The 23223-nt window shown below is 42.5% G+C and overlaps 2 protein-coding genes across 2 annotated transcripts in view; both read right to left on the bottom strand.

Annotated features, from left to right (window-relative positions):
* CEMIP (cell migration inducing hyaluronidase 1) overlaps positions 1–23223 on the bottom strand; it is a 144894-nt gene that overhangs the window by 104988 nt on the left and 16683 nt on the right. The gene's annotated exons all lie outside the window — the stretch shown is intronic.
* Positions 1–23223, bottom strand: part of LOC128844024 (cell surface hyaluronidase-like) — a 64674-nt gene that overhangs the window by 25063 nt on the left and 16388 nt on the right. Inside the window, exons 14-16 of the mRNA XM_054041304.1 lie at positions 21125–21302; positions 14610–14825; positions 3851–4059 (exon numbers count right to left, since the gene is read on the bottom strand). Coding sequence (XP_053897279.1) covers positions 3851–4059; positions 14610–14825; positions 21125–21302 — 603 coding nt within the window. The remainder of the gene's footprint in view (positions 1–3850; positions 4060–14609; positions 14826–21124; positions 21303–23223) is intronic.

Genomic DNA, 23223 nt, shown 5'->3' with positions numbered 1-23223 from the left:
GCATGAAACTTCCTTGCACTGGCCCTGATGTTAACAGTTTCAAGAGACCTCAATAGCACACCTTCATCTTATCCTTATAATAAAGCTCACATCCATCTGACTACCCTATGCAATAGAAAACAAACAAAAAAAAAAAAAAGTGTTCCTTTCTGAACCAAACTGGACATGCCCAACACTAATTTAAAGTTCAATCTGCAGATCTTAACAACTTTGGTTTTCTAAATCAAATCAACTGGTGAACCAACTGCCATACCCAACAAGTCACATAGATTTCTCGCTGGAAAGGAAATCAGTTTTCTTCATGCAACATGCCTGTACAAGAGTTTCCACAGCAGAGCCATAGATGGCAGCAAGTGGTGGTTCAAGAGGTCAAGCTTTTGTTTGATTTCTTTAATCCCATTTACATTTTTTAGTGGAAACTGAAGGAATTTCGAGGGGGTGTGTGTCACAATTACTGTAATCCTCACGTAGCCATCGAAATCAGCACTGAAGAAGTACATCCATGACATGCCCTCAGCTAGTCACAAATAAAAGGGAGGGCTCCTCCTAAGTGCTTGTGCTCCAAATAGCATCCTAGATACATGCTTGTGCAGTGCTGCTGGACACAATGGGTTAGATTCTCACCTGGAGTCAATGTGAATTTACTCCAACTGAGGCATGTTGATTTACCCCTCTGGCCCACCTAGTGAATTTCAGTGCTCCAGTCTTTTAAACCAGTGATACTTAGACAGAGGCTCAGGAACTGCAAGTGGCTCTTTACTGTGTCTCCTGCCACTCACTGTGTGATTAATTATTAACCAATCAGGACGCTTTAACTATGTTCCTAACCAATTGTAGAATACCTGGTCAGTCAGTTTGCTCGGAGTACATTCATTCACACATACACAGAACATGAAACAATGAATTCATGCTACTGTGGCTCTTTTGGGCAGTGTTGATCACAAATTTGGCTCCTGAACCACTGAGGTCCGAGTATCACTGTCTTAAACAGATATTTGAATTAAACGTAAATTACCGCTGTTGGGATGTATGGAGTTTCTGGTGGCAATGCAGGAGTTAACCATACAAGTATTCAGCATCAGTATTATGCCTGACGGCTGGAGCAAGCCAAATCCTGCTACACATCCCACTGTCAAATTCTTTATTTCCCCCCTGACGTTCTTTTAGCCAACTCAAAATCGTTATTCCAGAAACACCAGTGCTGCAACATCAGTATCCCTGATACAGCTATTCACTGCTCTACCAGTGCCAGGTAAAGATAATTTAATAAAGCTGCACTGCAATTATTACTCCCAAGACACTGCTATTAAGTTTATTGATCATTCTTCTTGATTTTGCTCAATATGCACTTTGTACATTCTTCACTATGTCAAGAGTGTTCATTTTTGGTTGATTATTCACAGTGCTGTGTGTTTTAAACAAACAGGAAGACCTGTTAAGCCAGGTAAAAACTTCCCCAGGGGGCTAACTTGGATTGTCTCCATCTTGGTAACTTGTTATTTCTTCCATAATAAGAATGCTGCACTGAAGTAATGGTCACTTTGGAAATGCTTAAGAGACAGTGTTTTTAATCAAAATCCTCTTTTCCCCTCAGTTACTTTGCCCTTCCATGAGAACCTCTTTTCCCAGTGCTTCCGCTGTGCAGCCTAAACTCTTCATCCTTCCCATTACATCATTTGAGTTCTTGCCCTACTTAGAGGGTCTAGTCTATTCAGAATGAACAGGGACTTGCGACACTTGTTTCTTTCTAGACTCTTGCTAGTAAGAAGTTTTATATGAAGCAAAATTAGTTTGAAGAAATACACTGAAAGAAAACCACAGACAGCCTGACAACTGTTTCTTGATCAGGAAAAAAAAAAAAAAAAAAAAAAAAAAAAAAAGTCTGGCGACAGACAGCTTTCCCCCATTCAACTGATTTGATTGTGGTTCTCTTGTTGTTTTCTTTTGTGAAACCAACCACACTGTAGGGTTTTGAATATGTGATTTATGTTGCTGCCTGAATAAGGGACCCGATCTCTGGCTGGGTTTTGTCAGGGGCTGCGTATAAATTTGAATCCGTTTTAATACTGTGGGCCAGAGCCTCAACTGGAGTAAAAACTGGCATGGCTCCCCTGGAGTCACCAGTTACACCAGCGGAGTATTTAGCTCTATAATTGCAAGGAAAATTACTTTTAAAATGGGAAAATAAATGACAAAACTGGGGCTAATCCACAGATGACAAACTGACTTTTCTTCTCTGTGAAAGTACAAGATCTTGAAAACTCTTAGACATTAATAGCTCCTCCATGGCAAGAGAGTGTGTGAGGTGAGACACATACACCATACACAGCCTGGGACCTACACCATGGCCCATATCTACCTTCATCTTTAAATCACAGGAGAAGTTTGCAGAGACTACATCTCAGCACAGTCACTGGGGAAGGCTGCTGGGAGTATGATAGAGCAGTTCAAGCTGGGATACGTGATCTCTATGAACAGCATCTCCATAATGGAGATTGGGAAGGTCCTTCTCCGGCAGCAACACAGAGTCATTTGGACAAAGCTACCAGCAGGTATTCAAAATGGATTTTGGTTGGGCAAAGCATAAACACCTCTGCTGTATGAGCATTGCCCACAAATTTGGGCAGAATCTGACCCAAAAAATTCAGCACAAAAATTCAAGGAAACCAACACCATTCAAAACAGCCAAAAATGCTACCTTCAGCTAAAACCTGTGCAATGTAACCATCTTGGAGGAGCAGAGTTAGATATTCTCTATGGGCTCAATTTGCAAAACTATTTAGGCACCTAAAGATGCAAAGACTCCTAACCTGCTTATGCACTTTTGAAAATCCCACTACATGCCTACCTGCATCTTTGGCACCTAAATACTTTGTGACTCTTGCCCTATGGGATTAAGGCAACATAGAATAATGCAAGAGTTTGTTTGCACAACTCTGCTTTTTTACTGTATCATCCTAACAGAACTCAAGAAGTCATATGTGCTAAAGAACCTGTGTGTCAATTATAGGGTTTTCTATATTGCTTATCACTGTAGTACCCAAGTATCTATTTTGACAATGTAAATAATGGGTGTGCCTCACATATTGTGAGGCTCTCTCTCCTCTCAATTACACTAGTTCCAATCAGGTGTAAGTGCACTGAAGTATATGGAAGTATGCCAATGTAAAACCCATGTACATGTAATAAGAATCAGTCCCTTTACCCAATAGTCAAAACAGGAGAGATCTGGGGCGGGGGGAAAGGGGAGAGGGAGGAAATGGAACAACCTGCAGGGGAAAAATAAGTCTAAAGTGCATATGTCCCAGTTTTATATAGAGGAGGTGCAAGAAAACATGGAAACTGGAACAGAATAGAGTTTTATCAGTTTTGAAATATTTCAGCAGACTCCTGGTATTTTTAAACTTGATACAAGTAAAGAATGAAATTGCAGTGTTTAGGACAGAGAAAATGTGACTCTCCATACACATTCAAATACATTTCTACACTTTATATTCTACACTTTATTTATGGGAAATAAATTGGGTGTGCAGCAACTCGTGTGAACAAATGAGAAAGAGCACATGAGGTCTCCTTTGGATCCGATTTCAGGGACAGCATGCTAGTTGTAAGCTGGATTTTATTTCAAAACTTACTGGAAGGAGAAAAGTCTCTGCACATCAGAAAGGCTGCAGTAAAGTGAACACAGAGGCATTTGTTTGTAATTGTGTCGGTCATAAACAACTTACTGCAGCTCTTTCAGAAGTTGCTGATATTGTGCCAAAAGATAAATCAGCAGGACCCTGGAAAAGCATCATAGCAATGCTCACATCAGAGACAGAACACATTCAAAGGAAATCTTGGGTGGTACCTGTTGAAGTTGATTGGGTACAGAATGACATCCTCGGGTGCTCTCCCATCCCAGTGAATGGTATAGGCCTGCTCCAGCATCACTACAGGTTGGTACTGTTGGTATGGTACTCCTCTATTCACTCCCTGCAGCCTCAGGGGATGAGAATGGTATGTTGCTCTGGCAATAGATAAGGTCAGATTCTCAGGACGTCTGGCCTGAATATAAAGCTGAGGGTGAAAAAACAAACAAACAAACAAACATTCATTAAGCCAACCGGGTCTCACCTTAACATCTGTGTTTGATCATCATTTCCTTTAAATGGCTTTGCTGATGGAACGTTCAGAACTGTCCGAAAGCCACCGAAGCATTTGTGACTCCAATAATGCAGTACATCAAAACCAGATTTTGTAGTTATCTGCATGACGTTTCATGGCATACAAAGGGACCAGAGCACCAACCAATGTTTACAACTCAAACTCGAAGCGAAAAGGGGTGATTCAGAAAATATTACTAGGTGCTTTCCCCCCTCCCTTATAAATGCAAAACAATTACATTTTAAATGAAGGGCCACAAGCCTGGTCCAAAGCCCACTGAGGTCTTTGGAAGACTTTCATTGACTTCAATGGACTTTGGATCAGATCCATAATCTGTTGTGGAACCCACATCTCTAGTCCACTCTGAAGCATTTGGGGGCTGGAACATACAACTAGGGTCCTCGTAAACTTTCCCACATTCCAAATAGTGTGTTACGTGATCCACAGCACTATTCTTCTGCATTGAGCCTAACAGATGCACCCCTCCCTCACAGGGATCAGCATGTGGATTGGCATAGCACATTCCTGACTCTAGCTTCATGTGAAGGCCAATTTTTGTTGAAAAGCTATTTTAGCCTTTAGGTCAGAGGTGGGCAAATTATGACCCATGGGCCACATCCGGCCCGCAGGACGGTCCTGCCCGGTCCCTGAGCTCCCGGCCGGGGAGGCTAGTCCCCAGCCCCTCCCCCACTGTCCCCTCCCCCGCTGCTGCACGGGGAGCACTCTGGCCCACCGCTCCGGTCGAGCTGCACGGCTTGCACCCGCCCACCTCCCAAGTTTTCCAATAAGCCAGTCCTGCTGCTCTGAGCGGCATGGTAAGGGGGCGGGGATCGGTGGGGTTGGATAAGGAGTGGGGTCCCCAGGGGGTGGTTGGGGACAGGGAGCGGTTGGATGGGGTGGAGGTTTGGGTGGGGGTGGTCAGGGGATGGGGAACAGGGGGGTTGGATAGGTATGGGAGTCCGGGGGGCCTGTCAGGGGATAGAGAGTGGATAGGGGGCAGGGGCCAGGGTGTTTGGGGAGGTACAGCCTTCCCTACCCGGCCCTCCATACCGTTTCACAACCCCGATGTGGCCCTCGGGCCAAAAAGTTTGCCCACCCCTGCTTTAGGTGGAACTCCTAATGTACAGCAGCCTTCCCACATCAGGAATACCAAGGCAGTAGCTGGATAGATGTATATTCAGATCTGCTAATGTAATGTTAGCACTTTAAAACATTGTGTAGTGCAGCCACACTCCCTGGAAGATTTAAAATAAATTGGGAGCAGCTTAGGACACATACAATCTTGCTTCACTATCTCATATACCGGTCAAAAGGAAAGTGCAGCCATCTTCAGCTGATTAGCCCTTTAAATTTTTAAATAAAAAAAGCATACATGAATTAGCTTGTTTCTACAAGAAAATTCGTTTAGTAGTACCTTTTCTAAAGCAAAGATTTCACACCTTGAAGGAGAGCAAAATGGAGGCAGTCCTCTGTCAACAGCTTTTACTACCACTGGGGAGACTGTGAGGGGAGCAACAAAGACTAGTAGACGGAGCACTGGACTGGGAGTCAGGAGACCTGGATTCTACTCAAAGCTCTGCCATTAACCACCTGTGAGACCCTAGGCTCTTCACCTTTATGTGCTTCTTCTTTCCCCCTCTGATCTGTTGTCTGCTTTGTCTATTTAGGCCATAAGCTCTTCAAGGAAGGCAGGGACGGTCTCTTACTAGGAGTATGTCCAAGATCAAGCACATTAGGGTCCTTATCTTATCTCTAGGTCCTAACATAATAATAATTCAACAGAGAACATACTGTGTGTCATGCCCATGAGCAACTCCTTTTAAATACACTATGTGCAGAACCACAGCCAAGAAGCTGGGTGTGGCCTGCACCTCACTTTTCTGTCAGGCATAACATACAGCTCAAAATGTTGCAACCAGTTGCTGCTTCCTTCTTGGAATCTAACTTCTTGGTGACAAAAAATTTGATTTGATAAGAGAAAGTGGTGGGGAGTCCAGCACAGGGGTTATGTAACCTCTGGTCTGCTTTGTGGCAGGATATTTTTGGAAGCGTCTCGGCTTGAGATTTCATGCCTGGGTGTCTATAAGCTGAGGATACTCAGTGCCCCTGAAAATAAGGCCACATTTGGTTAAGTGTATAACTAGAGGGTTAGCAGCCTCACTGTAGGCACCTAAGTTTGAAAAATTTGGCCTAAAGTCACAAGAGATCATTAAAAAAAAAAAAACTGATCCATAATTTTTAGACATTTGGTCAAATCCTGCTCTCACTTACATTGACTTGGATAGGATTGCTCCAGAGTAATAGTAATTACATCTCTGGTCCTGGCAGTACATGAAGTACCATTAGGGGTGGAGCACCTTTTAGGATCAGACCAAATATTAGAATTAACTTGTTCTCCTTCCTCCTGCTCCCTCCCACTGTTGAAACCATAAATCATAATTTAGTAAAACAATTTCCCAAGTGAAGCACATTTGCTCACTCCTCAATGGCTCAAGGAAAAATGAAATGTCTTTTAAGTTCAAATGAAAAACTTCTTTTAATTTATGAAACCAAAGAAAATCCATTAACCCTTTACATACAAGCCCCAGATCAGGAGGTTAAAACAGTGCATTGATCACAGTCACTGCCATCAGGTTGAAATTCTGTATTACCCACACCACAGGAGGTCAGATTAAATGATCATAATGGGCCCTTCTAGCCTTAGTGTCTTTGAATTTATGTGTTATTCTTGAACTGAATGGTGTTTTTCTGAGTACGGAATGTTGGAATCATGTCTGACACTGCACAATAATACTCTAGACCTCTGTCCACATGAAAGTCAGTAGTATTCATCATGTCATTCTAACCTTTGTATTCCATGGTCTTCCCCCGCCCCCCAAATACATGTCTTAGGATAGGCAGAAAATCCTTACATTCTAGGATGGAAAAGAAAAGCATCCTAAACACTTTAACTGCTGAAAAGAAGTGGTCAAGGGTTGTGAACTAGGCTGTCCACTGCACCTACTGTTAATAGGTTCAAGAAAGGATAGAAGAGTTTACCATATGCTTCCAAAATATGTTCTTTATCATCTCGTGTCAGATAAGTTATCTGGCAGTAAAATTTTCTTAATGTCTTGGGACAAAGTTACAGGCTTAACTAAAAGTATAATAATTACAGTTGCTTTATAAACACTGTATCATTGTCAATGAATAAAAATGCAAGCCTTGTGGTTAGCTACAAATATTTGTAAACTTACTTCATTTCCCATTCCAGCCAACACATGCAGGATTTCCAGAATTGTAATCAAGTATCTTTTTAGCTACACAGTACAGAGTTTATAGATGCTGGATACTTTGAAACTTGCCTGTTCATTTTTATTATTAAAATATCAAATGTTGAAAGTCCTGATCCAGCAATGAACTCCATGCAGACAGGTCCTTGCACTCATGTGCAGCCCCAGTGAAGCCAACAGGTGTAGGGGACAGCCCATGCGGAGTTTATTTCAGTACTGGAGCTCAAGTATCAGACTCACAGTCAAGTCCTCTTGTTATCCACAGAACTGAATAAGCAAACTCACTGCAAGTTTCCCCATGCCACCCTGTCTGTGGACTTCACCCCTGACCTGGAGGGATAGATCACACCTAGGGAAAAGAGGGGAGCTAAGGCTAGGTCTACACGAGCCCTTTTGTTGGTCAAGGGTGTGAACCCCCCTCCACCACTGACATAAGTTTCACCAACAAAAGTGCCAGTGTGGACAGTGCTATGTCAGCGGGAGAGGCAGGGCTGGCTCTGACTTTTTTGCTGCCCCAAGAGAAGAAAAAAAAAAAAAAAAAAAAAAAAAAAAAAAAGGAGTGCCACCCCGCCGTAACACCCCACACCCCCCAAGTGCCACACCGCCGAAACACCCCCACAGCGCCGTGCCACTGAAACCCCCCCAGCACCACGCCGCCAAAACACATACAACCCAGCCCCCCAAGCATCGCCCAGCCAAAAACAACAGCAACAAAAACCTCGAGCGCCGCCCCGCCGAACCAAAAAAAAAAAAAAAAAAAAAACACACACACCAAACAAAACCCGAGCGCTGCACCGCCAAAACACCCTCCCCCCCCGCAAGCACCACGCCATGCCGCCGAAACACATACAACCCCCCCCCCGAGCACCGCCCAGATGAAACCAAAACAACAAAAACCCGAGTGTCCCACGCCACCCCAAGATTGGCTGCCCTTTACAAGGTGCCACCCCAAGCATGTGCTTGGTCAGCTGGTGTCTGGAGCTGGCCCTGGGGAGAGGTTCTCCTGCCAACACAGCTACTGCCATTGGTGCGGGTGGTTTAATTATACTGACGGGAGGGCTCTCTCCTGTCAGCATAGAGTGGCTAGATGGAAGACCTTACAGCGGTACAGCTGTGCTACTCTAAGGTCTGTAATGTAGACATAATCTAAGTCTCTGCCTATTCAATCCCTGACTTTGCGGAGTCTGCCATCCAGGATGCTGATTAGCACTAGTTCTAGCAGTGATTTCATGATTTGGAAGCCTGTTCTCTGTGGATTGAACTTAGTCCATTTTATATAGCCCCAAATAGCCAACAACAACAATTTTTGGTTACTACTGAACTGGCTGAGGTCAAAACGTCTACACAGCAACCAGACACCCACTGCTGGTGCTCAGGCAGTGGGGCTGTTTCATTGCTGTGTAGGCTTCTGGGCTCAAGTTGGAGCTCAAGCTCTGGAACTCGGCTGCACCTTGAAAGGTCCTAGAGCCCAGGTTCCAGCCTGAGCCCGGAAGCCTACACAGCAGTGAAACAGCCCCACAGCCTGAGCTCTGCGAGGCAGAGTCGTCTGGCATGGGCCAGCCCTGGGTTCTTCTTTGCAGTGTAGACTTACCTGTAGACTGCCTATCACTACCCTAAGCAGCCCAGTCTCCTGAAAACTGGACACAAACATCAATATCTACCTACTCTTCTTATAGCGTCATGACAGAGTCCCTTTCCTTTTCTTCAGTCCTTTATTCCATGACATCTTTACTCTCATCACTTGAAACTGAAAAAACCCAACAATCTCCACATGTTTCTGGAGAAAGAACTTTGGTATATGTGAACTAATCATCTCTCTCCAAGGAGGAAGAAGAGACATAGCAAGAGAACTTTGTTCTAGAATAATAGAAACCAGGCTTCCCTTCGCTCCAGTATATATCTTTACATACATACATACATACATAAATAAAATAAAAAATCCAACAGGAGGAAGAGAAGTGGGTAAAATATTCTAAAATGTGAAGCGTGATGAGAGCCTGATCTAGCACAAGGAGAAGAGACAGCTATTTGGGAAGAAGAATCCTAAAGGGAATCTTATACTGGCTCATTTAGCTGTGATTAACACAGTAATGCAGAAGGACTTAGTCCCATTTCAGTTTACATTGAGAGATTACTTAGTAGATTGTGAAGTTATTGAGAAGTAACTCACATGTTATTTATTATCCACCTAGATAAAGAGTGCGAAGATAAGCAACATACAAGGTATATACACAATAAATTCTTGATTTCTGGACTGAGGCGATATCTGTTTCACGTCTAATGATCTAATTCAGCCATTGTTTTTATTCTTGCTATAGTGCTGACTGATGGGTTTGGGCATCAGACCTCAATCCGAAGTTCAAAACTAAGCGCAAAACCTTGCGTAAGATCTACGGTGCAGTGTTTCCTTCAGTAATCCTTTAGAGCCTGTACATGAGCCTGGAAAGCTGGTGTGTAACTTCCAAAAGAAGGGCTATTTCCCATGACAAGAATTTTAGTCTATGGAGTTATTCAGCTTGCAATGGCCAACTATACTGAAGACCTCAATATTCCTTTGGAAGATCTCTTTTTAGTTCCATAAAACATGCTAGGAGAGATTCTGATACCCATTACAGCAGCATGAATCCAGAGCAGCTTTGCTGAAGTCAGCAGAGTTATTCTGCATTTACACTAGTGTGTAAGTGAGATCAGAATGTAATCCTCTAATTGCACCTGAAGCAGGGGCGGCTCCAGGCACCAGCGCAGCAAGCGTGTGCCTGGGGCAGCAAGCCACGGGGGGCGGCCTGCCAGTCGCTGTGAGGGCGGCAGTCAGGCAGCCTTTGGCGGTATGCCTGCGGGAGGTCCGCTGGTCCCGCGGTTTCGGCAGCAATTCAGCAGTGGGTACGCCGAAGCCGCGGGACCGGCAGATCACATGCAGAAATGCCACCGAATCCGCGGGACCGCAGACCGCCTGCAGGCATGCCGCCGAAGGCCACCTGACTGCCATGCTTGGGGCGGCAAAAAAAAACATAGTCGCCCCATCCTGAAGACACAACTAGCTTAGAAAGCTTGTTAACGTTTCATTTTCTAAGGACTCAACCCTGTGAGGGTTTAAGCCTCCTCAAATCCCAATGATTCAAATCAAGCCCTAACGGATACTATAGCCTTCTCTATCTCCTCAAAAAGCAACCTTTCCTAGCATGGTTTAGAAAAATTCGGAGAGCAACTACCTGCAATATTTCTTGGGTGTTTTATAGTGTATGCATTCAGGAATGATGATGGAAATATCAAAGGCATAACTGGCTAACTAGGCTTTGAATAGGTCAGCAGATGCCAGTGGAAAATATATATAACTAAATCAGAGAGCAACAAAGAGTCCTGTGGCACCTTATAGACTAACAGAAGTATTGGAGACGCATGCCATGCGTCTGATGAAGTGGGTATTCACCCATGAAAGCTTATGCTCCAATACATCTGTTAGTCTATAAGGTGCCACAGGACTCTTAGTGACAAAAGTGACAAACACGGCTACCCCTCTGATACTAAATCAGAGAGGATGCAAATATCCACTCTAGAAGTGTGTTTGACAAAATAAAAGCATTAAGAGAGATGGAACAACTTCCTGCCTCTGTCAGATTAATACTTCAACAGAATGAAGAAAAATGGACCAAGTGGGGGTGAATTGGTTAAAAATAAATAATTGCTCTAAATTTTTAGAATAGCAGGACATCTATTGTAGCGTAACCCATAAATTATACTGCCTCAACGCTGCTGCATTCCCCTATCTTTTAGTGCTTACATCAGAAAATAGCTTGTTCCGCCAATTAGTAGTCTAAAAAACAAAAAAGTGTTTTCCAGCTTCTTCTGATTAACGCCTCAGGTGCTACTTGGAAGGCATGTAAGAAGAGAATAAAAACCTGGATTAAACTACTCAGCTGAAGTCAACGTGGCACTGGGCAGGCACAACGTGTAACAATTTTAAAGCGTCCAAGTCACTCTTGGGCCAACAGAATTTGAGTGTGTCCTAGAGACTCTGTAGGAAATTCAGAGTTGCCAATGCTCATGATTTTATTGAGTCTTGTTATGTTTGGTATTTTTCTTAAAGCCCCAGCTCATGGAATCATATTATAGGAGAAGCTCAGTTTTCATTAGAAACAGAAAGGAAGTTTCCAGCAGAGTAAAGCATGAAAACATTGAATCCTAAAGGCTCAAAAAACTTAGAAAGCAAATAAAAGACCCCAGAATTTTTTTTAATCTCATGATTTTTAAGCTAGACTCATGATTTTTGAGCATATGAAGTTGGCAATATTGGAAATGAAAGTGCTGGTGCTCCTCAGGGACCCCTGCTGGCAGCCCCCTTCAGGCAGCAATCTGAAAACAGGAGAGGTAAGGGGTTGTGATGCTGGCTGCTTATAGGTGGGAGTAAGGGAATATAGGAACAGTTTTGGAATTCACACAGTGATGCCTCAGGTAGGCTAGAGAAAAGCAACATGAGGTGAGAGAATCAGACCAGAGAACTCCCAGGAAAGAAAAGCTTCCAGTTTGTCCTCAGAACTCTGCTGAGTTAGAAATACTGCAGGAGGAATGGACTTTTCTATAGTATTTCCACTTTGGGTGCTCATCAAAACCAAGTGGGGAAAAGCCAAAGCCGTGAACTGAACTACCAAAACTTTCTAAAAAAAAATATATTTGGCTTAAGTTCCAAATAAAGGGTTTGGTTCATATTTTATATGACCTAGCTTGCCCATCCCTAATCTAAATACCTTCGTCTCAGTTCAGCTGTGTAAAGAGCAACAACTCCCATTGACTGAAATGGCACGTTCACCTGCTTATGCCATGGATGAATAGAATGTCTTGTCTTTTAGAGCTACGTGGGAGGGGAAAGAAAAGCACATTTTGTAATGGAGTTTCTAAGATTAAAGTAAACCAAAGGCTTCCTCATCTTTCTCCATGATTGGGTTCATTCTTTTATGCTTTTGAACGGAGATATGTAGTGCCAGATTTAGAGCACACACACAAATCATCAGACCCAGCAACTCTGGTGTTGCAGTAAAGTATTCAAATGATTATTCTGCAAATTAAATCAGCTCCTATTCTGTAGAACCAATGATTTTCACTGCTTTCATTGCAGATTCATATCGATTTCCCCACCTAAGGGCTCCTAAAGTGAAGTTTTTAGTATGTACTTCATTCACCCAGCTGGATGCTGATTGGGTGAAAGGAGCTGGTAAGGGACAGATCCCAGGGAAGTGAATGTTTATTCTTGCCTGAACTCAGCCAAGGAAAGTTTCTATGGTGGAAAAACCGCCTCACACTGTAGAGTGCCATAATGGGAAGAGTATAAATAGAAATAAAAATATAGATTCCGACTTGTTTATCATTCTGAATTTAACCCTTGAGTCACCAGAGATGGTGATGCCTCTCTCTCTTACACACACACACACACCCCCAATAAATCAGATTTATGGGGTTGCTACGTAGGAGCCCAATCCTATTTCCACTGCAGTCAGCAACAAAAACCCTCATTGGGCTTCAATTGGGCAAGATCAGGCTTATACTTTGAAATAGCTAGCTGTGTGCTCCACTGACAAAACAAACCTGATTAATCAGTGCTGTATGGGGGCACCTCTAACACTGCACAGTCTTGAATAACTTAGGCAGGGTTTTCTTCTGTGCTATACTATACTTTAGCTGTCTTAGTGATGACTAATGAATGCATGAGGAGACGTGCATATGCAGTATACCCCATCAGACATACAAGAATCTTCTTAAAGAAACATGTGCCCTCACAGTACATACTGTGGACTTTAAGACCATATTCTCACCTTCCCATCCCCCAAATATACCCTCCTGTCTTATATCCATCAGTTTATCTGGGGGGAGGGGAACCCTTGGGGAGGCAGTCGTGATCACATTTTTTGATAATTAAAAATGAAGATGTTCTGTCTGGAGAACAGGTCACTTTAATGAATGGCTCAAGCATTTTCAATGTAATTCTTCTTGTGTATGGCATGTCTCTTTTGCACTGTGCCACTGCAGAAATGAAGTGTCCATCTCCCCAAAAGTAAAGAAAGAATATCAAAGATCAGAGAGGAGACTATTACAGCTCCTTTCAAGAGCCACATCTCCTCTCATGGGCTCAGATACCAGCTTTATAAACACAACCCACACCTTGCCAGGTACATCTGCTGCCTCGTGGTTCCATTTCTCGTGATTGCAGAGCATCTAATAGTAGCCATGTAAATAATAAATATAACAACACTCAGGGTGATTAATGTGTTTTTAGTCAAAAGGGCCCTAAGAATGCAAGAAACTAGTGATTTCCCCTCATAATCCATACATTTGTATTCACTGAAGTGGCAATTGTACTCTCTCATTTTCTCTTTAGGACTAATATGATTAATACTACTACTCAGCACAAAGACAGGCCTTCTTGTTTTCAGGGCTCTTTACAAATACTTACAAACTGAGCATCATAATCCTCCTGTTATATAAGCAAATAAGTAGTACTCGGTCTCTGTTTATAGATAGGGAAATTGCAGTCAAGGGCTTAATTCTGGAATCTCATTCACAAGGAGAAAGGGCTCCAGGATTGGGCCCCAAGTGATTAAGTCAAGTCCTCTTAGACAACTCGTAGCCATCCTGGCTTCCAGTCCAACCTAACTAGTTTGTTAGATTATTAACGCCACGCTTTCCCTTAGTACCCTAGCTGGGTGTCACAGGACATGCCATGGTGTATCTACTCAGCATCAGGGCCCAGGCAAGATTTTCCACTAACTAACTATAAAGCAGGTTATATACTTGGCTTTGCTTGATGGCTGTAAAAATAGCCTCTAGAGGTAGGGGAGCAGCATGGAGAGACGGATAGAGAGTCTGCTTTCTTTTTCCTCAGACATTAAACAAAGCCCTGATCTACATTACAGAATTACTACTGTATAACTAACATTGCTCCAGGGTGTGAATAAGCCACAACCCTGAGTGATGTAGTTATACCAACCTAAGAGCTGGTAGACAGCGCTATGTCGGCAGGAGAGCTACCGCCTCTCTCTACCTAAACCAGCTCCACGGTACTAATGCTTGCATCAAGACTGATTTGAAATATTGCACTGGGGACGGTAAAATGCTTCATTGCCAGTAGTGCCCCGATTCAGCCCATTAATAAAAACACCCACTCCCAACCTTTCCAGATCCATTACAATCTCCCAGTGTTACCTGTGCATATTTCCCACTGCATATCATTCCATTCCACCGTGGGACAGTCAGACATCCTGGATGACGAAGCAGGTAGTTGTCTGCTCTCCCTATGAAGGTGTCTGGATATCCCGTCACTGAACCATCCAGGTCATGGAAAATAGAAACTTTGTCACCATCATTATCATTGTCTCCAAACCACTGGCCTGATCTGCCAAAAAACACCTTGAGTCCAACCTATAAAAGAGAGAGAGCCAAAAGAGAAGTTACTGGTGTAGCCATAACTGATTACTTGGGATAGATGTGACATACATGAATATAGCTCCGTCAGGAACACTTTTGACCTAGAAAATCCTATGGGTTCAAAGCACCACACCAAGACTTAAGCTACTGATGCATCCTGGATTTAGAAACAATTTTGATGGTATAAAGTTTATTTACTGGGATTTTTGTCTTCTCTTGTTTCTTAATGAGGAGGGATGTTTTCATGAAAACAGGATCTTTGGTTCTTAGAAGTTCATCTGCTTCTGCTGCTTACTCCTTGAAGTAATAAACAGAAGAATGTGACTTTAAGGGATTAGGCAGCATTGGAAGCATATGAAATGATTAAGGAACAAACATCCTTTACAGGGAAGTGTCAGAAAAATAAATTTTTATACATGTTCCCACTTAGTCTCATAAAACTGTGTGAAACAGCAGCTTTTTTCAGGATTCCCGTTAGTAGATATTCCAACATATGATTTGGACGCTATTCTTTTTGGAAAGCAAACAAAACAAAATAGAAGCTAAAACCTCAATTGCTCTCCCTATGCACAACCTCAGTTTTTGGGATGGCTAAACATCAAACCAAAAAGCATAAGCCTGTTATAAAAATACAACAAAGTAGGGAACCTGCACATGTTAAGCAAAAAGGTGTTGACTATTTTGGTGTCTGTAGAGAAAGCAAATGAATGGGTCACAAGGCAACAGTGAAGATAAGTGTTTTAGGTCAGGTACTTTTTGCTGAATCCCTGAGTAATAATGTGTGCTACACAGGACAATAGTGGCTTGATCATGCAGACCCAAGGAAGAAATCTTACTTCCATTAGGCCCGTTGACTTTAATGGGACTACTCACATGAGTAAGAAATAATTACTCATGGGAGCAAGGGTTTGCAGGTAAGGCAGCAAATCTACTAAGGTCTTTGAAAGCTCAATTTTATAATGCCCATTGGGTAAGAGTTTACCAGTATCCTTACTCACATGAGAAGTCCTATTGTTTAAATGGGACTACCTCACGAGGGTAACAACTACTTGCATGAGTAAAGGTTGCAGGAATGGGTCCTTAAATTGTGTTTTAGTTAGTTTAGGCTTTTTCTATTACTTTAAAATCAAATCAGATCTTATAAATCACTTTTCCTTCCTTCTCCTAACCTAACTCCTAGCCTCTTACTGAATCAGTCCTAAAAAAAAAAAAAAAAAACACCACCAACCAAAACATACTGAATTGTAATGTTTGTTTTTGAGCAGTTTCAACTCTTTTCTTATTTCCCTGCTGGAAACCTCTGCCAAAGGAGCTATTTGGTAAAGAAGGATCCTAACGGATACATTTTTTTGTAATATCTAAAAGAGGAAATATTAGTAAAATGTACACGTTATCCTGCAGTTCAAAGCTCTACTATAAATGCCTTTGCACCAGTGCATTTCTGGGTTGGAATATGGACACTCCAACGACAAGAGAACAGAGACCTCAAAACAAAGTACAGTGTGTACAGCTTCCATTTAATTAGCACACTAAGTTTTTCCAGACACAACACAGAAAGTTTTATTGTTTAAACCCTAATCTTTCTCCTACATTCTCCCATAAACTTTGAGAATCAGAAATAAAATGGCTATTCTAAAAATTCAAGTTAAAGATTACACTAAAATGGACAAAAGAATCACTGCTAAACTTGTAAACTGGGAAATGGTCTGTATTCATTTATGACCCAACCCTAGGAAATACCTTCTTTTGTACTGTAGACACAGAAAGGAATCAGCTTCTAGATATAAAATTTTGTGAACAGGGATAAAAAGCACAAGACTGATTTATCTATATCTGTCATATCATGAATCTTATGGACTTTAGTGGGAACTCTGTCTAAGTGAAGACTATAGAAGTTGGACATCATTTTGAAGATCTTCACATACATATTTACTATTTAGAGTGATAAATTATATGGAATACATGGTGGGTGCTAGGTATAAAGATCTCTTTACTCAGGTTTGGAGTATTAGAATAGCAACTATAGGGAGATGGATTAGTAGACGGAGGATGCAGTCACAGGTATGTGACAAATTTAATCATCAAATGCCTCTTCCATTTAATCACATGGATATCATCTCCATATTTTTATATATATATATACACACACACACACACACACACACACACACACACACACCCCCCTTATGGAAAAGTCCTATAGGCTTCAATAGAAAATTGTAACTTTTCTATAGATTTTTGTTAAATTATAATCAGTGGAATTGAATAAGGAATTGCATCTTTTCAACAAAATTTTATGGGATGGTGCAAAACACTTATAGAAAGAATATGCCGGTCTACTACTACTATCATCATCATGTTGTCATAATCAATATTTTTACAGAAATGGGTTCCCAGGGAAATTTGTTAACCATTGTGGACCTACCCCTGTTTTACAGTCACAACTCCCGAATCATTGTGCCTTTCTCATTTTGAAGCAGAGATTAAGGTCCTGATCCTGCAAGCTGATCAGTGCAGGCAGATCCTGATACCTATGCAGAGCCCCCCAGAATTTACTGTAGCTTTAGAGAGCAGCGATCCACCTGCATGGAGCAGCTTGCAGGACTGGGACCCAAATCAGGTAAGAAGGAACAAACTCTCTCGTATTATAGAAAAATATGACCAACATAAGACAGCTGTTTCTCTGGGGTCTGACCCCAAGCCCATTGACTTCGGTGGAGTTGAGGGCTCAGTTCTGCTTCATTAGGGGTCAACATAAAGATGCCTTTTTACTTCAATGGGAACAAGATTGGCCTCTTAGGCTCACAGCCCTTTTCTTTTGCTCCCCCTGCCTCCCATCTTCATGGTAGAAATGGTTTGTGATAAAGTGCAGCACATTTATCTTCCTGGTTTTTGTCTGGGGCTTTTTTTTTTTGGATCCACCCTATCGGAATTGCAATTTTTGAAGTGCATGAAAACTTCAGTTTTGCCTGGCACTCAGGAAACACCATGGTAAGACGGCATAGTCTAAATATAAAGGCAACTGCTTACATTACAAAGTGTTCCCCTCCTAGTCACACAGCTACACGAATCCTGCCAGCGTAAAAGCCCTTTCAGCAATTGTGTGCTCGAATGGGGAGTCATTAGGCTGGATCTAGGCCGCTCCTCCCCCCAAATATGGCTCCTCTGCGCACTTCCAGCAATGCAAAGGGCCATAAAGCTGTCCTGAACAGGGAGCTGGGGATTCCCCTGGCATGGGCAAATCCATAGATGGTAAAGAGCTGCTACAGCCTGCTGCCAAAGGGCAGAGCTCCATCTCCACACTCCAGCTATTCCTGGTAGCTGGAAAAACCACCACAGGAGCCATTAACAGTCAAAGTTAGAACATACTCAGGGGACTGAACCAGTTCTGGGCTACTGGACGATCATTTGAGCTCAAATGGTGACATACCACCACCTTTCTCCCCCAGGAGTTGGCACAGCCTGCCATAAAGGGGCACAGCTCAGACAGACCCAAAGACTGGGGCTGACATTTTTATTATTCATTACTTTTTCACATTTAGGAATAGTACAATGGAAAGTTTTCCTAGGAAACTATGCACGAACTCTGAATGACCTAAAGAGGATATTTCCTCCAACCTGTCTAGATTCTAGCTCTGGGACATGGAGGGTCTACACTGCAGCTGGGAGCAAACCGCCCAACTCAGTAGTCACTCGCACTAGTGGGACTCAAGCTAGCGTGCCAAAGACAGCAGCACGGATGTTCCAACTCGGGCTGGAGCTCAGCCTCCCAAGCTTGAGCGCCCAGGTTGAAACAGCCACATGGATATTTTTAGTGCACTAGTTCAAGTCTGTCTACTTGGGCAGGGAGGCTTGGTCCCAGCTGCAGTGTAGATGTATCCACACAGACCCATGGCACTACATGGCCATCTGAATCTTGTGTAGGCAGATGACTGCTTTGAAGATAGCCTTTTAATAGCACTTTAGAAGCATTGTTATTCATTTTATTACCTGTAAAGGCACAGATTTTCCTTCCCTCATATGCAAGCTTTGTGTCGTCAACAGAAATGTGAAGAATACTTTTGTAGAGTGCAATGTTTAGCTTTTCTGTTTCACTTAATTTGTTTTTATATTGTAATTAAGCAAGACCTGACTAGTTTTATTATTTAGTTATCTAATCAATGAGCTGATTAGCTTGAACAATTAATGTGATTATGCACCCAGCATGACTAATAGCTTTAGTATCACTATGCAACTTGCAATAAGGTTTACTTTTTCTGAAGTGACAGTAAAAATAAGCCATCCTTTAGGGAATTTTTCAAAATTAATAAAAAGAAGCCTATAGATGGAAATTAACAAACAGTTTAGGGGCTCTATGTTAATTATATGTTATCCAATAAAGCAATTTGCCACAGAGCAATATGCAAGAGGACCTTACAGTTTTATTTCAGGATTAGCAGCTCTGGATTCCATCTGGATAAAGCAGAATCAAAGTGAAAGGTGTTTTTATTAACTGCTGTGGCAGAGGTGGTTAACTGCCCTTTTTTTTTTTAAACAGTTGGCAAAATATTAGAATAGTAAAGAGACATTTGTTGGGAAATGGACAAACAGGAAGTAATTACTTGGATAATGTAACTCATGTTTTATAATAAACTCAGCATGTGTTATTTAAGCATGTTTGTCTTTAATTCAGATTGCAGCAGCATTTAATAACTCCTCTGAAAGGTTCTGCCTTGCAGACCTCAGATCTTAAAGGTGTTGCTGTAATGAACTGTCTCCAAGACCTGAAAAGGTGCAGTGACATTAAACAGGCTCAGACCTCAAAAAAAGTGCTACAACTTTACACATCTGCATTTTCAAATTTTTTCCACAGGTAACAATCCACTAACGGGCCTAAAAACATATGCATTTGGAGTTAAAAACCCCATCTGACAGCCCTTACTCAGGTTACACTCCCACTTGCCTCGGATCCACTGCAAGATCAGACCTGTGCATTTTATGTTTCCCTCTAAGCACATTCCTCATTCCATGCTGAATGTTGCATCTGCATTGTGGCTAGTTCCCCTGAGGGATGCAAAGAATGTACAACTAAATTATCCCTTACCCTTGTTCTGACTTCAAGTGTGACATACATGGGTAATACAGGGGTCTGATTTATTTAAATGCACAAGGATGAAGTGCACTATATTTTCACAACAGTACCACCGGAGTGACTGTGCTAACACAACCTTTATATAAAATATGCTCCTGTTGTGTGGATAAGGTGTGATGGAGGAGAGGCAGAAAAGCTGCCTGCTAAGCCAAAGAAAATTAAGTCTGTCAATATTAGAGCTGTGGAAAACTTCCCTACAAACAAACCCAAACCTTGAGCTAAGGTTATAGAGGTTCATGAACGACACAGTGGGCCTGGGCCTTGTTTTGGACAGGCTCGGGATAGGTTACAATCCCCAGAAGAAGCCACCTGGAGGTCAGTAATTTTTCATGGTTTCAGCCCAACCCAGGCAACTTGTAGTGATTTTGTGAGAGTTTGGTTTTGAGTTTTACCGGCTCAAATGAACCAAAAAACTCAAAAGCCAAACTCAAAGAGATGTGAATGCCACATGAATCCTAGAGAAAGGCTAGAACACCTAAAGCATTTTACAACTCCGGTCAGCATGCAAATATGGGACCTGATTCGGCAGTCCTTACTCTGGCTCAATCCCCATTGTGATCCATAGAACTTTCAGTGAAGACCCCAGGATCAGGCCCAAGGTCTCTCTAGATATCTAAGGGTATGGCTACACTACCCACTGGATCGGCAGGCAGCGATCGATCCAGCAGGGGTCCATTTATCGCGTCTAGTCTAGATGCAATGAATCGATCCCCGAGAGCTCTCCCGTCAACTCCTGTATTCCACCACCGCGAGAGGCGCAGGCGGAGTCGACGTATGTTGACTTCAGCTACGTTATTCACATAGCTGAAGTTGTGTAACTTAGATTGATCTCCCCCACCCCAGTATAGACCAGGCCTTAGAATTGTACTACAACTTTCTGGCACTCATGTTTGTTGAAGTTTGATTTGTGTAGCTCCCAATAACTGGACCAGATCTTCAACTAGAGTAAATCAGCATACCCCATTGAGGTAAATAGCGCTATGGATGACTTACATCAGCTGAGATCTGGGCCTCTATGTTAAGACCTTATACTACTGCAGATTTTGCATCTCTGCTCACCCAGAAGTAAGATGTCTCTTGAGTAGACCTCTCAGCACCGTTAAAGACTTTTGCAAGTCAGACAAGCTCAACCAAAACCCATACTCCTATTTTTCTCACTTACACTTCTCTCCATCCTGATCTGGGACACGTTGTTCTGAGGGCTTATCTGCCAGGAATTCTTCATGAAGAAACCAATGGCACTTGAGTATCGGTCCACAGTGGGAGTAAACTTTCTGAAAGTGCATTTCACCAGCCTAACAGGCCCATCATAAATCTGGAATCCACGGATAGGGAACGTCCTAGGGAAATTTCAAAATGAACAGAATTCCATTTTAGACATGTGGGCAGGATCAGTACTTTCCTCCAAAAAGCACAGAAAGACACTACATAAAGCAGTTATACCGTCTTCACATTCCCTAAATCAGGATCATGCTGCTCCAGCCCATGAGGTGCTGAACAACCTCATCACCTTGTAAGAGGCACCCAGCTCTCCCCAGCTATGGCTCAGAAGAGGAGCAGTGGTTAAGTGAGTGATCTCAGAAATAAAATCCCAGTCCAGAGCAGGATCTTGCCTCACCCCATTTTATGGCCCCTTGCGGCCAGTCAGCTGGGGCAAAACCCCTTAAACATCTCCTGGGGAGTCCCTGGAGGTCAGAGAAATCCCAGGGACTGTAGGGCTAGTGTAGTGGCTCCTTTGCTACTTCTCCAGCCCAGTCATAGGCATAGCTGGGGGACTGTAACATCAGTCTAAACCCCTGCTGCTGTAATGGCCTCTTGAAAGCAGCCACCAGCTGGTTCAAGTTAGAACAACTTGGATTTTCCTCTCCCCTCAAGCTGCTTCAGGAATCACATGGTCATCCCCAAGGATAACAAGGAGTCTGGTGGCACCTTAAAGACTAACAGATTTATTTGGGCATAAGCTTTCGTGGGTAAAAACCTCACTTCTTCAGACGCTTAGAGTGAAAGTTACAGATGCCCATAAGAATATGGCCCATAACATTTTATAGTCGTAAGATTACATTTTCAGGGCTGGCCTGTGGATTATGGCCATGTTGCACAGGATATCAAAAATCTAGGAGATGCCACTGGAGTCTCAGGTGAGTATTGATCCCCCTTTCTTGTTTACAGTATTGAATTTGGTGTTACCCAGGTACTGTGTGACTAATGAATGGCCTACAGTACCTTCATAAAAGATAATGATGGGGGCCAGTGGAGATATGTTTACAATTCATTTGTTCAGAAATTTAGGTAAAGCTGGATTGCTCAAGCATCAGAAACAGAAAGCACGTGTGTACCCTCTTATCAATTACAGATTCCACAGCTGCATTCAGTGTTGTATTATATACAGCGAGATGCAAGAGAGAGATTTTCTCTTTGAATTTGATTGCAAGTGTCTATCCCAGGCTCTAGGTGCTTTAACCAACTAAATTAAAATATAAAAAAATAGCACCCCAGCATATAGTGCAATGAGAAAAATCAGACGTACATGTGGCAGCCATGTGGGAAAACCTAGTCCTTGATCCAGAGCTCACTGAAACCAATGGGCTTTGGGTCAGGCCTTTACAATGCCACTGCCTGTTCTCTAGCTATTCAGCAGATGGGACTGATTTTAGATTTAGAATTGTATTCTGTTGAAAGAGGAGACAGTGTGTCAGGTAGCAATATTCCTTCTTTCCAGGTTTGCAGTTCCTACCAATAAACACAGGTTATTAAAAGGTGAACGCTGAAATGCAATGGAGCATTCCAAATGGTTGCCTGATAATAATAGTGCCTCTAATTGTTCTGTAGAGATTCAATTTCATAGCCAGGAATCTCCTATGGTTATACAGGTCTAAGGGCTACTTGCATGCCAGGCAAGTTATAACCAGCCAGCAAATACTCAGTCTATTCTTATTTGTTGCTTTTTTAAAATATTCCTTAATAGATGTTTGTCATGAATGACAATTGTTCTGGAGTTTCTATTTGCTCAAGGCATGGGTAATTGTAGAAATATGGGCGTGTGCACTGACTGTTGAGGGGGGCTGTATTCCTGTAAAGGGAACTAACATACAGCCCTAAAAAGAGAAGTGAGATCCTGAGTGACTTTTTCTTTCTTTGTCAAATTGGGTCATATGTTGTTCAGACAGGAAGAAAATAAATGTACACCCACTGGAAAAGAAAAATAGCATCCAGTCCCTCGTTTGGGGACTTCAGTGGGAGATTTGCCTGTATCAGGAATGA

Source organism: Malaclemys terrapin, chromosome 10 (assembly GCF_027887155.1).
Source record: "Malaclemys terrapin pileata isolate rMalTer1 chromosome 10, rMalTer1.hap1, whole genome shotgun sequence".
Lineage (NCBI taxonomy): Eukaryota > Metazoa > Chordata > Testudines > Emydidae > Malaclemys > Malaclemys terrapin.
The sequence above is the reverse complement of the archived record's forward strand: the minus strand, read 5'-3'. Positions and strand labels throughout refer to the sequence as shown.